Source organism: Brassica rapa, chromosome A05, assembly GCF_000309985.2.
Source record: "Brassica rapa cultivar Chiifu-401-42 chromosome A05, CAAS_Brap_v3.01, whole genome shotgun sequence".
Classification (NCBI taxonomy): domain Eukaryota; kingdom Viridiplantae; phylum Streptophyta; class Magnoliopsida; order Brassicales; family Brassicaceae; genus Brassica; species Brassica rapa.
The window spans coordinates 19,739,394-19,756,793 of record NC_024799.2 but is presented as its reverse complement, the minus strand read 5'-3'; the positions used below and the strand labels follow the sequence as shown (position 1 = coordinate 19,756,793).

The 17,400-nt window shown below is 33.4% G+C and overlaps 2 protein-coding genes across 5 annotated transcripts; one reads left to right on the top strand and one right to left on the bottom strand.

The window, feature by feature from the left end:
* Positions 1–810: 810 nt before the first annotated feature.
* LOC103869224 (serine/threonine-protein kinase Nek6) lies at positions 811–8,439 on the top strand. Of its 4 annotated transcripts, none has more exons than XM_009147295.3 (14): positions 811–5,804; positions 5,941–6,133; positions 6,220–6,286; positions 6,359–6,424; positions 6,502–6,545; positions 6,640–6,685; positions 6,776–6,856; positions 6,932–6,974; positions 7,055–7,104; positions 7,185–7,266; positions 7,351–7,400; positions 7,482–7,555; positions 7,639–7,690; positions 7,778–8,439. In XM_009147295.3, exons 2-14 carry the CDS (start codon positions 6,012–6,014, stop codon positions 8,315–8,317), a joined length of 1,317 nt encoding a protein of 438 aa, XP_009145543.1. In that variant the 5' UTR covers positions 811–5,804; positions 5,941–6,011; the 3' UTR covers positions 8,318–8,439. The 4 variants fall into 4 exon arrangements, with proteins under 4 accessions (XP_009145543.1, XP_009145542.1, XP_033147569.1 ...); XM_009147294.3 differs by having other exon boundaries at positions 811–5,859; positions 5,948–6,133; XM_033291678.1 differs by having other exon boundaries at positions 812–2,257; positions 2,663–6,133.
* Positions 8,440–9,069: 630 nt separating this feature from the next.
* LOC103869223 (zinc transporter ZTP29) lies at positions 9,070–12,219 on the bottom strand. The gene is made up of 12 exons (XM_009147292.3): positions 11,843–12,219; positions 11,501–11,559; positions 11,145–11,237; positions 10,965–11,054; positions 10,794–10,875; positions 10,382–10,437; positions 10,200–10,256; positions 9,926–9,966; positions 9,769–9,836; positions 9,601–9,657; positions 9,389–9,506; positions 9,070–9,288 (listed from the first exon to the last, which is right to left on the bottom strand). The coding sequence occupies exons 1-12, from the start codon at positions 11,904–11,906 to the stop codon at positions 9,237–9,239; spliced, it is 837 nt and encodes a 278-aa protein (XP_009145540.1). The 5' UTR covers positions 11,907–12,219; the 3' UTR covers positions 9,070–9,236.
* Positions 12,220–17,400: the final 5,181 nt, after the last annotated feature.

Sequence of the window (17,400 nt, the reverse complement as noted above, 5' to 3'; positions counted from 1 at the left end):
TGACTCTGCATAAATGATTTCATTTTCTACCTCTATAGAATTGTGCTTTCGTTCTCGTCTTTGTTTAATTGATATGAGTTAAGTTTTTATTAACTTCTTTTATGAACTCAGTGAATTACATAAGTGTCAATTAAAAAAAAATGGACGTATGTAAAAATTAGTTTCATTCCATATACTTATCTAAGAATCAAAATTTTGAAAATAAATCACCGGCAAACTATATTAACAGTTTAGTATTCAAATCTAATATTTCAAGATGTTATAGAATATAAGTGCATACTCAAAATATAAATATTTGTCTAGTATATATTCACAAGCTCGGTCTCAAATCATCTAATTAGAACAACAAAACAAATTACTTATTTCACCAGTTCGGGTAGTATCTGAATCTGAACGGGTAATATATGAACCCGAATGGATATCTGAAGATAACCAAACATAAGTATACTTAACTCTATATTTCTAGTTTATTTCTCTCATTTTATTTAAAATATTTATATTAATGATTCTTATTGCTCAAAATTAGATAATATACATATAATTACGGACAAAATTATTTGTTACTCACTTAAAATACATATCAAGTTCTTGTTTCTTGCATTAACAAATGTTGCATCTAAAATTTCAAAACAACAACTAAATTAGTGTCTTTCTATTTTTAAAGTTTTATCTCCAAACCTATTAATAGTTTAATCTTTTGAAAATTAAAAAAAAAACAGTTACGTTAAAATATATTTTAAATACAAAAATTTAAACAATGAATAATTTATTTATTTTTTCTTCTAAATTTAAATATCCGAACCCGACCAAAAATATCTGAACCCGAACATAAATACCCGAACCCGACTCGGAGTGTAGAAATACCCGAATGGGTTCTATACCTTTATACTGAAATATCCGTTACAAACTCAAATGTGTCTCCGAACGCCCACTCCTATGATATATGATCATTTGCATCTTGCTTGAACAAAAAAAAAAGTTAAACCACTGATCACAATATTTTTAATGTGGGACTTTTACGATTTTAGTAATTTATAGTCATTTTTAAAATTTCAGAATATAACATATAAGAAAAAATCTAATTGTTTTTATTAAATGCTTAATGTGATTGTTTTATTTCTTTTAATAGTATAAAATTAAACAAAAAAGAGAGAGGTTAGAAATTTTATCAAATATGTATTATTCATAATCATTAATTGTCATATATATGCTAACCATATTAGATAATTATGTAGCTTTTATTTAAAAACAAAATATTATTTTGTACACTATTAATTAATTTGATGGTTAATTTAATAAAAACATAGTATATGTTTATATGAACCAACTTATTTTTCTAACAATTTTAATAATCATTCTCGTGATGACACATGGCTACGAAAACATGATGTAATCACTACAAGAAAATGTGTTTTAATAGCGGACGGATAACGCTATATAACGATACTATAGCAGTTTTTGAAACGTTGTATCATCGTCCCTCATAATAGGTCAGACACATTAGATAGCGGTTTTTTACTCTGCTATCCTATTATCGTAATAGCGTTTTTTTGTATGCAATTAAATAGTCTTTAATAGTATGTTTTCTTTTTATTATTATATACATTAAAATTATTTATTTTAGAATATTTTTTAGTTAATTATTTAAAATAAAAACATAATTAAAATTTAAAATTAATTCATAGAATTAAATTTTCTTTATTATTTAAATTGATCTATAATTAAATTGGTTTACAAAAATATAAAAAAATAAATCTAATTAAACAATAAACCAACAAACCAAATAAACCAAAACTAAACCAAGCTTTAACCTAATTACTACCAAACGCCGCCGCACCAACACCACCTCCGTTGTCTTCTTCATCCTTCAATCCTCACCCGCTGCACCACGACCTTCGGCGTCGTGTTCTTCCATGACCTTCGTCGTCGTATCCCGCCATGATTCTTCTTCTTCTTCGTCGTAGGATTTGAGAGGCAAGTTGCAGAGAGGAGGCGTACTCAGCGTCCAGACACCTTGGTCTTCGTCGTCATTGTCTCCTCTCCACGAAGCTTTCTCGTCGTCTCCTGGTCGTCTTCTCCAAGGAACTTGAGAGGCCAGGTGCAGAGACGTTTTGTTTCAGTGACTATTGTACAGAGGCGTCGCCATGTCTCCTCTACGAGATTCTTCATCTCTCAACTCCTGGACCCAACCTCCAGTCAATATCAAATCTAATCGTTTTGTTTCCATGAGTGAACAGAGACAAAGATATTGAACAGTGTGAGACCGTAGAACCCAAAAAAATATATATATGAGAACCCAAAAAGTCTCTCTCTCTTCTCACCGTTATCTCTCTCTGGATCTTTCACGGGAGAAGAAGAGATGAGAAGCTAATTGAATCGATTCTTTTGGTTGTAAATAGTTTCGATCTTAGTATTGATCTTTTGTTTCGCGTGAAGCGATTGTGTTGTGATTTTCAAATCGATTTTGGAGCTGTTCTTCGTGTTCTCATCTCTTTCTCCGGTTTCGGTTTGATTAAATAAAGTTTCGATCTTTCTTTGATTGGATTTATTGGCAGTCCTCTGTGTGTTTGATCTGTGTTTCCAACTCTATCTAACCTTGATTGATGCATCTTCTATGTGTTATGAGAGTAATATCATGTTTGCTTTATCCATCAATCCTTAGTGGGGTGGAACTAAGGTCTCTGAGTCGAAGTTACCGGAGACGGCGGCACGCTAGGAGAAGAAGATCGGGTGAGAGAGAGAAAGGCGATCGAAGAGGAGCTGTAACAGTTGGTGTCGGAGAAGGAAGCCACCATGTTTCCCGGTGAAACTTTTAACAACGATGAGGAAATGACAGCAGAGAGGCGGTTCCTGAAAGTCCCGACGGTGGAAGCTTTACGGCGGCCGAGCTTGCTGAACGTGTGTTCTGTCAAAGCCCTAGCCGTAAACACGTGGACAAACACATATCACATTCACCGCTTGTTTTTAAAGGACCTTTTAAATGTAATTTCTTTTCGTTAGTTTATCGGACTTCATAGTCGATATCAACTTGTAATGGCCCATTTGGGCATATCAATATAATATGGTTGACAAAAAAAAACAGATCTATCGAGAGTGAGAAAAGAGAGGGAGTGATTTTAGACCTTCAGATCAAAACAAATCCATGGTTAAAAAGTGTGATCCTTGACAAAAAAAATTAATTAATGAGAGAAAAGGTTGAAGATAGATAAAAGAACAAATTTTAACCGTTAGATTAGAATCAATCAATAACCACACAAAAAAAAAACAATAAAAATTATTTTTACATTTCTTTTTAACTGTTTAAAAAAATTTCTAAATTTAAAGATTATATATTATAATTTAACATTTGAAATATAAATTTTGATTTGAATTTTGTGGTTATACACTTTTTTTAAACTGCATAATAGGGTTTGTATAATTATATTGTATAAAGGTTATGTTTATGATTTAAGGGTTTATAGTTTTGAGAGTATAAGTGTTAAGTTTTTATATAAATATTTTGTGATTAAGATTTAGATTTAAAATTTGTTAAATAATTAAAATTTAGATTCGAAGTTTATATTTAGTAAATGTATGGTTTTATATATGCTTGGTGTTAGGGTTTAGGGTATAGAGTTTGACTGAAGAATTAAAGTTTATGTGTTTGGAAGTTATATATTAAAATTAAAAAGAATAAATTTTGAGTTTTAAGTTTTATATTTGAAGTTACAGTGTGAGTATATTATAGTTTTAAAATTCATATTTAGAAGGTTTAAAAACTTGTTATATGCTTTAGAGTTTATCTGTTTTATGATTTAGAATTTAGTGATTTAAATTTTTTACTAGTTGAAAGTTAAGGTTTATGTTTATGATGTTGAGATGTTTTTAATTACTTGTAGAATTTATATTTAAAATTTGGAGATTAGAATAAATGTATGAGTATAGGGTTTAAAGTTAAAGGTTTGGGATATTGATTTTAAGATTTGAGATAATTTTTTGAAAAAAAATTAATTTTTGAGTTTATATCTAATATTTGAAGTTAAATTTATGATTTGATGTTAAAATAGAGTTTAAAGTTTGTATTTATAGTTTAGGGTTTAAAAACTTGTTTTAGGATTTAGGAATTCAAAAACTAAACATAGCGTTTTTAATCATGTTTTGCTATTAAACCCAAGTATTATATATAAAACCATATGTTACCATAGCGTTTCCAAATATACCACTCTATCATAGCGTTTCCAAATATACAAACGATATCTAAAACTAACGGGTATATCAAACATAACACAATCGTAAAAAACGCTATTTCGGTCTGCTATTAAAACTCATTTTTCTTGTAGTGAATGCTCCAGGATTAATATATAGGGAATTATATTTTAAAATTACTAACTCTAAAACACAATGCCCATGATTCAAACCGAACCAAACTTGTCATATATATAAAAGAAAATACCAAACCAAAGCGAATCGCTCTGGAGGAAGATGCAGTGAATAAGAAACACTATAAGCACTTATAGATTCTGGTCTCGCATAGCTCTGGAAATTTAAAAGCTTTCATTTCTAATTCCTCAATTTGAATGTAACTTTGTATGATTAGATTATAGGATGTTTGAAATGACGCATAAATGTCTTAAGTTTTGTAGCTGGTTTGCAGTATTTGGATGATTCGGTTATGCAGTAATTTTCCTAACTACAAGTGAAAAGTTTGAGAAACTAGGTGAGAACATGAAAGGTAACCTGCTTAGCTTCCAAAGTTCATATGTAGAACAGCTTATTGTTTGACCATTTTTTAGTAGTCTCTTTTGCTGTTGGTGTTCTTCCCGGTCCCTTTAATGATTACTAGGCTTTTTGTAAGTCTATACTCTCTTTGACGATGAATGTATGTTTGCCTCTGTTTACCTGGTTTAAGTTTGTTCTACTTCTGTAAATCATATGAGAGGTTTCAATAACGGTACTGTGACTCACACAATGCAGTTAAGCTCAATTTCTTCTTCAGTTACCATGTCGCTACACATGAAGCCATAGCTATCCAGTTGTTAAAGCATAGAAGCTTAAGAAAATCTAAACAAAAGCCTCCGAACACCAAAATACCTATCAAATTATCAAAACATTCAAGAGGTTTAGATTCCATCTCTGCAATATTGTGGTGTTAAATTTTCTATTGCCTTACTGAAGAGAAAATCCTTAACTAATGCCAATGGTCTTTGAAGTGCTTGAGTCATCATATGAACAATGCAGGTCCAAATATTTAGTCAAAATATATAATATTGTTATAGAAGGGAAAATAAATGAGTCATCTCAATATGTGACTTGCTAGATACTATTTATTATTGGGTTGTTCTAACTTCTAACCAAAAGAGTTAAAGATATGGTCCAACCAAAACAACGAATGGTCCAACCAAAACATCGAATAGGAGATCTTAAGAGACTGTATAGATTTTCTCTGGTTGGTAGACTAATTATGCAACAGAACAAAAGTCATGAAATTCACATTTGGGTCAAATAAATAACACTCATACTTGTTGTTTTCTTATAATTTCCTAACTAACCAAAGGATGATAATAAAACAGAATGTAAACACAGAGAATGTTTTCCTCAGTCTAAAAGTGTAAAAGTGTGAAAGAGACATATCAACAATAATAAATAAAAAGGACTTATATGTAATAATAGCAACAAACATGTCACCAGCAACAGTCTGAAATCTCAAGCAAATTGGTTTTATTTTATTATCATTTAAATTATTTTCCCTCACTTTCTCTGACCTTTCTTTGCTTCATCTTCAAATCTTCCCTCTCCATCTTGTTCAAAAAAGAGAAAGAAACAAAGTAATTACGAAACATCCTTCTTCACGATATTTCAAAATCAAGATTTGGTTAAAGGGTCCCATCTTTTTTCTTGATTCTTTAATTCTTGATTCTCAAAGAATTTAATGCTCATGTCTTTTATATGAATCTTCTGAAGCTTACAGGCTCCATTGAACAGTAAAATCTTGTGAGTTTGATCCTTTTAATACCGAGAGAGGAAGATCTCAGATGGCAAACAAGATAAGTGAAACAGCTTCTTCTAAGATGGATGATTATGAAGTAGTGGAGCAGATCGGAAGAGGAGCTTTCGGTTCTGCTTTTCTTGTGATTCACAAGTCTGAGAGAAGAAGGTGAGCTAAAGATCTAGACTAGTTTATAGTTTGTGTATATTTGTTTCTTATGATCTTGTTTGAGATCTACGGATTGTTCTTTGTAGGTATGTAGTGAAGAAGATTCGTTTGGCTAAACAAACAGAGAGATGCAAGCTTGCTGCCATCCAAGAGGTAAAATTACATTAGCAAGTTTTTTATATGTGATCTTGATTATATCTAACATGATTCTTGAGTGGAATTCAGATGAGTTTGATATCAAAGCTTAAGAATCCTTATATTGTGGAGTACAAAGATTCATGGGTTGAAAAGGTGATATAGTCTTTCTTCAAAGCTCATAATCAAGAACAAGTTTCACAGAGAATTCTAACTTTATACTGGTTATACAGGATTGTGTATGCATTGTAACTAGTTATTGTGAAGGTGGAGACATGTAAGGCAATCATTTCACATTCCAACGTTATGTTTCTTTGTTTTATTCTCGGGTGGTTTTATTTCCACTGATTTTTTTTTTTTAATAAATGCAGGACTCAAATGATAAAGAGAGCTAGAGGAACATTTGCCTCTGAAGAAGTGAGCAGTCATTAAGGAATCTATCTGGTATAGACAAGTAATGAAATGATATTGGATGCTAACTTAGAAATTATATATTCTTCTCCGTAGAAACTCTGCAGATGGATGGTTCAGCTACTGTTAGCAATAGATTACCTCCATAACAATCGAGTTCTTCACCGTGACCTTAAGGTAATTTCATCTTCTATGCTTCTTTTGCTACAATGGAACAGTACATCCATTAACACTGCTACTCAAATTTGCCAGTGCTCAAACATATTCCTCACCAAAGAAAACGAGATTCGATTAGGTAAAGATATCAGATAGCAATCTTCTATTTGCTATACTTCTTGAGAAGCTGTTTTAGATACCAAGTTTTTTTCTTTTCAGGTGACTTTGGTCTTGCAAAACTTCTAGGCAAAGATGATCTTGCTTCCTCGGTAATGATTCTCACAATCCATTAGGATTTATATCTTTTAGTCTAATGTTTTCTGAATCATTTTCTTGTTTTTTTATGTAGATTGTGGGAACACCAAACTACATGTGCCCTGAACTTCTTGCAGATATACCTTACGGCTACAAATCTGATATTTGGTCTTTAGGTTTATTCTCTTCTTTAACTTTACACAATCATTAGAACTTGTTGTTGTTCTTGTGTTTCTCATAAAGTTTTTTTGGTTTTACAGGTTGCTGTATGTTTGAAGTAGCTGCACACCAACCTGCCTTCAAGGCTCCTGTAAGAACACTTCTCATTTCTTCTTGTGTTAAATCTGAATCTCTTTCAAACTTTTCAAAAAATTATGTTTCTTGGAAACAGGACATGGCTGGACTCATCAACAAGATTAACCGCTCTTCGCTTTCTCCTCTCCCCGTCATGTATTCCTCTTCATTGTAAGTATAAATACAACATTCACTTTAGTTTAGACAAGATTTTGAGTGTTAAATGTTATGAAATTTCTAATATGTTTTTGCAGGAAAAGACTGATTAAAAGTATGTTGCGCAAGAACCCTGAACATAGACCAACTGTGAGTGAATGATAAGTTCCATTCGTTTCTTCTTTTGCTGCTTTTCTTTGGATATTTATTCTAAGTGTTAAAATGTTTGTTATATAGGCTGCAGAGTTGTTAAGACATCCTCACTTACAGCCATATCTTGCACAATGCCAAAACCTGTCTCCGGTTTTTAAACCAGTCGTATCCAAATCAGAACACAACACCTACGAAAACAGAGCAGGCGAGACCCGTCTTCCCCCAAGGACAGGCACTGCAAAGTCCACGAAAACACCAATGAAACATAATCAAGCACTAAAAGAAGAAGCAGAGGAGAAAGAGAAGAGAAACAAGAATGGAAGTTCTAGTTCAAAAGACAAAGAGAAGCCAGAAAAGACTCAAGAGATGTCATTGCTTAGCACATTAACGCTACTACGCGAATATCAGAAGAAGACTCCGAGGAGCGAGGAGAGAGCAGAAGCGTTGGAATCTTTGTTGGAGCTTTGTGCAGGTTTACTTAGGCAAGAGAAGTTCGATGAGCTAGAAGGAGTCTTGAAGCCTTTTGGAGACGAAACAGTTTCATCAAGAGAGACAGCGATTTGGCTTACCAAAAGTCTCATGAATGTTAAGAGAAAGCAAAATGATGATGAAACCAATCCTTAAAAACAAATAATAACCACAACTTTTTTCATGTAACCAACCATTGTGTGTATTAAAGACATTAATTGATCACAAAACAATGAAGGTATTTGATTAACAGAATGTTATATTATCATACTCGTATATATATTAGTGTTATAACTTACACAATAAGGTTATACATCAAAATGGGTTACTTGACAAAATTATTTTACACAGATGATTCTAAGGATCAAATCAGAACAAAACAAAAAAGAGTTTAGTTCTGCATCTCTTAGAAGGCATTCCATAACATCTTACTGCAAGAGAATAACCAAGAAGGCGGAGAGTGATGCAGCAACGATGGAGACAACCACCGGAAAAGCCACGGTAGCGGAGGAAGTACCTGGTGCTGGTGCTGGAGACTCCATGGTAGCCGAGGTGGCTGAGCTCATTAACACAGCCGAAACAAAGAGAGCAACAAAGAACTTGTTGACGTTGTTCATTTCCATTATTTTCTTTGGTTTACTTTTTGGATGTTTGTTTTGTGTGTTCTTCAGGTGATGGCGTTAGAGATGAAGGTGGTGAAAGGTATTTATAACATAACAAAATGTGGAAGGACAAAAGAGAGTTTCAAGATCTGCCAGTAATTAGCAAGACATGATTCTCTAATTTTTGTTTTTAAATTTAGGAAATAGTGGTAAAAATAAACTAGAGCTATAAATACACCTTTTATTTTTGCAAAAGCATCTTTGTCCATAGATGATCACATGGATTTACAGTGACATTTTGCGAGAGATTGGCAAAGATTACTGTTAAATAAGATGTTAAAAGAGATTATTACTTTGAATTAAAAATGAATACTCAATTGTTACAGATCCTATTGATTTCACAGATACAAAGAGACTATACTCCACAGACTTGTTTTGTCTTTGAGGAGGCAATTATTGCACACATGACATAACTAAACTGACCAACCCATTGACTCAGGTAAACTCAGCTCCAGAAAGTAAAGACTGCAACAACAGAGACAAACAACATATCATCAAAATTTATAAAACTAAGGACGCCAGGACGTAACCGCTATATCAAAGCTTTTGGTTTTCGAGTTTTTACCTTGCAGACATACAAGCCATACCGACAAACACAGCCTTTACAGCTTGCTTCTGTCCAGCATAATCAAATGCCAAAGGAAGCATTTCGTGCAAAGTTAGGAATGCCATGATTCCACCAACTGCATCATACAACAAACAGTTTTTGTATCGATTCGCTTTAAGTCCAATGGTTTTTAAATATAAAGAACCGATTTTCTGCAGATTTCTACTTACCTGCTCCCAACAAGCCTTCAAGGATTTCAGGACTCAAGCTGCTCGGGAATAGATAAGCTGCATTGTACGGAAATTGTATTAATTTATGATACTCACTCGAAACTCTCAAGAGAACATTTACTTGTTCAAAAGAAGAATGCATCAACAAAGAAACCAATGCAGACTTACCCACGATAATTACACCTAGAGGCTCAGCTAAACCAGAGAGTGTTGCCAATTTGAATGCCTGCCATTTGCTGTTACATGCATAATATCGATTTAGGATGAATAGAACCCCGGAGTATACATGGTACAAATGTGAATCCATATGCAACCATGTTCTTACCTCTCTGTTGCAAAGTATATAGGAAGTGCAACCGCCACACCCTGAAAATATCACACCGTAGCAGCAAAGGAAGCATGCCAAATAAAAAAAAAGATCAAATCCAGTTGTTTACTCGTTTTCGAGATTGCTTTATAGTGGAAAACAAACATTCAAACAGGAAACACATAAAAATAATAATATGTGGTATTCTTTTTAGGTTTCTTTTTATAAGGTGAACTATATAAGTTGGTAGATATGACCGCCTTCACAAATTTCTAATTGAGAGAATATGTACCTCAGGAATGTTGTGTAAAGCGATTGCCAAAGCCAGATTAACACCAACTCGCATGCCCTGTGAAGCAGAATCCAACAAGCAATTATAAATATTAATACGCTGGTGATGCATGTCATTGTAACTTTTCAGAATGCATGCTCTCTAAATATTTATTTGGTTCATCATGATCCCTTATTTCTCACCTTAATTGATCCGAGAAATACGGCCATCCCCTCTGGAAAATTGTGCAAGCTTATTCCTATAGTTGAAAGTGGAAAAGATATACATAAAGAGTTTAGATAAACAGTTAAGCTATAAAACTAACATTAAAATCAAGAAAAAGTTATAGAAGTCCAACAAACAGGATACGTCCTGGTTGAAAAAAAACAAACAGATGATTATGTCTTTCACATTATTGTGAAGTAATATATTGACTAGTTTGCTAAAAACGAAGAGTTCAAATTCGCAAGTCCACATTGATGCAATGGTTTCGAGGAGTCATTGTAGATACATCTAGCCATCAAATTACAGATCAAACTATAATGGACCCAATGACCAAAACTCGGACGAGAGAAGCTTTACAAATGAAAGAAAAGGAAGTGAAAGTTGGTATACCAATAGCTGTAACAATTCCACTATATAACACTTGCCGTCGATGCTTCTTTGCCATGTCCTTACCTCCCTCGTCTCCATTCTTCTGTTATCAACAAATAAGCAAAGCTGTCATGATAGAATAGAGTCACAGCATTTTGGACAGAAACCCTTGAGAGAACACAGTGTTCTTACCTTTCTTCTTTTAACGTCAGTAGAAGGACCAAGTGTTGGTTCCGGTATGAATTTGGCAATACACGCAAAGAATATCACACCACCGAAAAACTGCAACATTAGAAAACTATATTACTCTCAGTGTGAAGAAAAAGTAAAACAAACCCCAGTGAGGCACAATATGGACACAGAAGTACTAACCCAGAGATTGCCTTTCAAGAAGCCAATAGAGTTTATAGCATTATGAGCCAAATCCAGGAAGGATATGCTCAACATCAGACCTGCCGCAAAACCCTGAAGAAAGAACTTACTATCATAACCCACAACAATATCAATCAAAATTTCTCAAGTGATAGGAACGAATATTGGTCTGGGAACACATCTTCCGGTTACTAGCACCCTATAAAACTTGAAGAGAGAAGAATCTAAAAATGAAGAGAAAACAAAATGAACATCCAATGGCTCTTTAATATAGTGAGAGCTCTGCTTTACCAGAAACATGACCAAATATTACAAAACAGAAGGCTTTTTGTACGATATTTAAGATGTAAACTCACCTGCAGAAGTCCAAGCATCTTCATATTGGGAGTCTCACTAAGAACTACGAAAAGCGCACCTGCGAAAGTAACATGAAAACTCAATTAGATGGACCAAAAATCATCTAACTTGGAGCCTCTGGTGCTATCTAAGTAACAGAAACAAGATACCAAAACCTCATATCTAGGAACTAAGCAATGTACTGAACACAAAATCAGCTTCGAATTAATAACAATTTTGAAAGAACCAATCCAGAATCTGATGACACAACTACAATCATCAAACAGAGAAGAAGCAATCGTTCATCATCTAAACACAATCGAAATCAATGAATTCAGAAAACAGCAGCAACATAGACTCACCTAAAGAAGTACTTAATCCACCCACAAGGGACAGTCCAAGCGCCACGAGCATCTGCGAATCCATCGATTTAATCTGAACGGAATCGAAACGGAAAGACCTTCTTGTTGTCGCAGTTACTCAGAAGATAACAAACACACAAAGACGAAGAATGTGTATGTGTGTGTATATAAAGAGGGAGACGATGAGAATCTCTGAAGCCCAAGGAAGAGATTGGTTAATCGATGGAAACCCTAATCCATAGCTTATCTCTGCGCAGATTCTTAGCCTAAGTGAGTGAGAGCATATTATGCCTGCGTGCTTCTCGTTTTCTACCTAACCTTTCCTCCTCATCTTCTTTCTCGTTTGCCTGTCCCCCCTGGTTATGTTGACCCCGATTTATCTTCGGGTCGATATGAACCGGAGCTTCTTCTACAACCGGGTAAACCAGTTTTAATATCAGAAACTAGATTTTGACCCGCGCTTAAAAGCGCGGGTTTATTTTCAAAATTAAAAAAAATATTTTAAATTAATTTCTATATAAAATAGTGTATAGGTCTAGGCACATTTATATGGAACCGTGAACCAAACCACATCAAACTCGAATACACGAAATCAGAATTGAAATGCATTTCATAAATAAATAATCATATCCTATATCTATGGAGCCAAAAATCTAAAACTGAACTGAAAACCAAATAGGTACATGAATTTTTAAATACAAAGTATATACCTAAAATTAATAATGTTATGTAGTTTCCAAATAACCAAATATCCTCAAACTACTATTTACAAACCAACTTACACGAAAAATTGAATTATTCGAAAAAACTGAATTATCTGATATTTAAACTGAAAACCCCAAATGATCCAATATTTTATCTATAAATCTGAAATTACCTGAAAAAACAGAACTGAAGCAGAACTGAATTGGATCCACATTTTTTGGGATATCAGTCGGTTCCTAAGTTTATTACCAAACCGAACCAAAACCTCAATAACCCAACAGAATTAAACCAAACCAAATTTTGTAAATACATGAATGGCTCCTAAATTTCTAGAACCAAAACACTAAAAACCTAAATACCCGAACCGAAGCCGACTGTTGGGGATTGATAGTGTATCTACATTTAAATGGTGCGAAGAAAGCATTATGTTTTTACAAATTATTTAACTCTTTTTATTGGGGGTACACATATAATAAACAGACAAATTGAAATATATTGAGTGTTCTATATCTGATCCAGATCTACAGTTGAACCGATAAACCCTTGATGTATATAATATGGACTGACTTATGTTTTTCATGTAGCATTCTATCAAAGGTTCTTACCAACTGATATGTTTCCACAAAATTCAGATTTAAGGAAAACATGTTAATTAAAAATCAGATAAATAAAAAAATTGTTAATTAACATATGAACCGACACCGATTACCCTCTGGTAAAACCCATAAAAACCTGATAACACTTTTTTAAAAAAATCATTAAACTTCTCGTATTCTTTGGTAATGCATAAAACTAAATAAACTATTTGATTTGTCCTTATAAAATCCCGGAAATATCTGATAACACTTTTTAAGAAATTGATTAACTTCTCATGTTTTATAACAATACATAAAACTAAATAAACTATTTGATTTGTCATATAAAGTAAATGTATATGAAATGAGATTATAGTTTAAAAATATATGAAATAAAGTTTAGGATATATGGTTTAGAATTTTATGGAAATATAGTTTAGGGTATAGGATTTATACTGAAAATATGATAAAAATCTCTAGAAAATATGTATTTGAAAAAATACATAGATTCAAGAAAATACATGAAAATGGTGAGAGTTAAGTATATATTATATGGTTCATTTTATAGGGATTTAGTTTGTATTGAAAATATACATAATACCTTGAATATATTTTGTAAGTTCATACATAGATTTTAAAAAAATACATGGATAACATACCCACTAATTTAATCACGACCAGTAGCATTTTGATTTTTTCTGTTTGGTTATTTATATAAGGTTGAAAATATGTACATTGCATATTATTATTTGTTTTGACTTTTTCTTCGCTTAATGAAGTGAATAATAATGTATTCAAAATATTAATGTGTAAAAGGCTATGTTAGATGCAAATATATCGGTGATATAATGATGATAGGCAGTTGGGTTGTTCCCTATTAATAATACTGATAGTTTTGATTAATTAATGTAAGTATAAAATAAGACATATTAATTTTCTAGTGAATAGGTCTAACAACCTTGTTTAAGTAGATTTTTTAGGACTCCTTCCCTTTTAATAGTATAGATTAGTATAAACTTTACAAAGTTTGTGATAAGTACCAAAAACATTGATTTGGTAGGATTAAGTCCATTAAAGCTTAGCTTATGTGGATGGATGAATTTTTAAATAAAATATTTGACTGGTAAAAAGTAAAATTAATACATTACGAAATTTATTGGAGTTATTAGCGGAATTTATTAAACTTTTACTCTATAACTAGTTAAGGATCCGCACATCTTGTGCCCACTAATATATACATTTAGTAATTATGCTGTTAATATTAAACTTTCTTAAATTTAAATTTTTAATTTAGAACAAAATTTAAATTAACATTATAAATTCTCAAGTTTTAGAAGACATAAATTTTGGATAAAATATTGATAAAATATTTTTCTCGTAATAACCAAAACATCATTACTCAGTTTGAATGTGAAATCAAACACTTCTTATAGTTGTAGCTTAAAAAAATTCTCAGTAGCACCGAAAATATAAGAAACAATCATATCTCATAAAATGTTAACAAATTACAGTAGCCAATAAACATTATAATTATGAACAATTTAGATTTTCTAAAGTGTGACAAAGAATAGTATTTTGTAAAGAAACTAAGCAAAACATACTACATAGGACATACATGTTAAATATACATCAGAATATTAAAAATTCAAATCAGCATCATGTCATAAAAGAACACAATATAAAATTAAGGGAAATTGCACCCAGTAACCAGAAAAAAAAACAAAATTCAATACCTAACTAAAAATACCCCCTCTCTCCTACTTTCTCTTCCTATCTCTCTCTACTCTCTCTCTAAAAATCTGATTTCCCTTTTTTTTTTGGTTATTTAGCAAATAAGCCTTAAAATTAAACACTTAACAAAATCTACATTATGTCACTAACACCAATTCAACGAAACCATTTTTGTCTTTTTCATATATTTTAAAATTTCAACACCTTTTTTTGTCAACTAAAATTTCTAACACCTTAACTTTAATATTTTAACAATATCTAATTGGATCAACACTACAAGAAAACAACGGTATTCTGACGGACGTTCCGACGGAAAATGAATTCCTCGGAATATATCGAGGAATTTCCGAGGAAATTCCTAGGAAACACAAAATTTGGCTTCCTCGGAATTTCCTCGGAATATACCGACGGAATTCCGAGAAAAATTCATTCCGTCGGAATATTCCGACGGAATACCGAGGAAAATTGTATTCCTCGGAAAAAACCGATGAATTCCGAGGAAATATTATAGACGTTAGAGAGCCGTTGGAGAGCCGTTGGGGGATTTTAAAAATTCCAAGAAAATTCCGACGAACTAGCCGTTTGCATCGGAATTCCGTCGGAATTTCCTCGGTCCGCCGGCAGGATTTCAACTATAAATACAAGCACCTCTCTTCCTCTTCATTCACTCCATATCTTCATCCTCCCTCTCACTTTCTTTACACACGAATTTAATTCATAAAAAACATGTCTTCTTCAAATTATTTTCGTTCTTGGATCGATCGACCTCATTTGGATCCGAACACGAGATTGCTTACGGAAGAATACCAACAAGGTATAACCGAATTCATGGGGTTAGTTCACCGACAACCGGAAGCAAAAACAGGTATGTTAAGATGTCCTTGCTCTAATTGTAAAAATAAAAAAGTTATTAAACAATGGGATGTTTGGACTCATCTATATTTGAGTGGGTTTACACGAAGTTACAAAATTTGGTATCATCATGGAGAAACTGATTATGAACATGGTAGTACTAGCGAACCTCAGCCAGCGGTTAGATTAGAAGATCCAATTAGAACGGATGTAGATTACGGTGTAGGTACTGAGCAGATGGTAAATAATCATTTTAGAGGGGAAGATTTACCCAATGCCGAAGCTAGGAGATTTTATGATATGTTGGATGCTGGAAAGCAACCATTGTACGAAGGTTGCAGAGATGGTCATTCAGCTTTATCATCTGCTACAAGATTGATGGGCATTAAGACGAATTATAATTTGGCTGAAGACTGTGTGGATGCGATTGCTGATTATGTAAAAGGTATTCTACCCGAAGATAATGTAGCTCCTGGCTCATACTACGAGGTTCAGAAACTCGTAGCTGGTCTTGGTTTATCGTATCAGGTAATAGATGTATGCAGAGACAACTGCATGATTTATTGGAGGGCGGATGAACAGCGGGTTTCATGCAAATTTTGTGGGAAGCCTCGTTATAAAGATACGAGTGGAAGAGTTCCAGTACCATATAAAAGGATGTGGTATTTGCCTTTGACGGAAAGGTTGCAGAGGCTGTATCTGTCTGAACGCACAGCGCAACCAATGAGATGGCATGCGGAGCACTCAACAGATGGTGAGATCAGACATCCTTCAGATGCAAAAGCGTGGAAGCATTTCCAATCAAAGTATCCCGACTTTGCGTATGAGAGAAGAAATGTCTACCTTGGATTATGTACTGATGGTTTCAGCCCGTTTGGCAAGAGTGGAAGACAGTATTCTCTATGGCCAGTCATTCTTACACCATACAACCTACCCCCAAACTTGTGCTTGCGACGAGAGTTTTTGTTTCTCTCGATTCTCGTTCCCGGACCAGAGCATCCTAAGAGATCACTTGATGTGTTTCTTCAGCCACTAATATATGAGTTGCAACAATTATGGGCTCAAGGTGCTGAAACATACGATGTTTCGTATAAAGAAAACTTTCACATGCGGGCAGTACTAATGTGGACAATAAGTGATTTTCCAGCATATGGTACGTTATCTGGATGGACAACGCATGGAAGGCTATCATGTCCATATTGTCAAGATAACACTGATGCTTTCCAACTAAAACACGGAAGGAAAATGTGTTGGTTTGACTGTTACAGGAGATTTCTACCACCAGATCATCAATTTATATTATCATCAATTTATATTATCTAAATTTGGTTATTTATATTTCAGTCGGTTCCAAAGAAAAATGGACGTTTGGTCGGTTTGGGTCGTCGCTCCCGGTCGGCTGCTCCTTCTTCTGCACCACCGGCATATGTTGATCCAGAAGTTCTTACGGCTCAGCTGAAGGACAAGGATGATCGGATATTTGCGTTGGAGACCCAGATGGCAGCTCAACAGGCGGGCTATAAGACCCAGAAGAGGCTGAACGAGCAGATGATGGAGATGATGAAGAGGATGTACCCGAACGAGGTGTTCCCGAACATTCCAGACCAGTAGTTTTTTTTTTTTACCAAAAACTCTGAATGTTTTATTTAACTTTGAATATTATCTACTATGTTTTAATGTTTTATGTTTTATTCA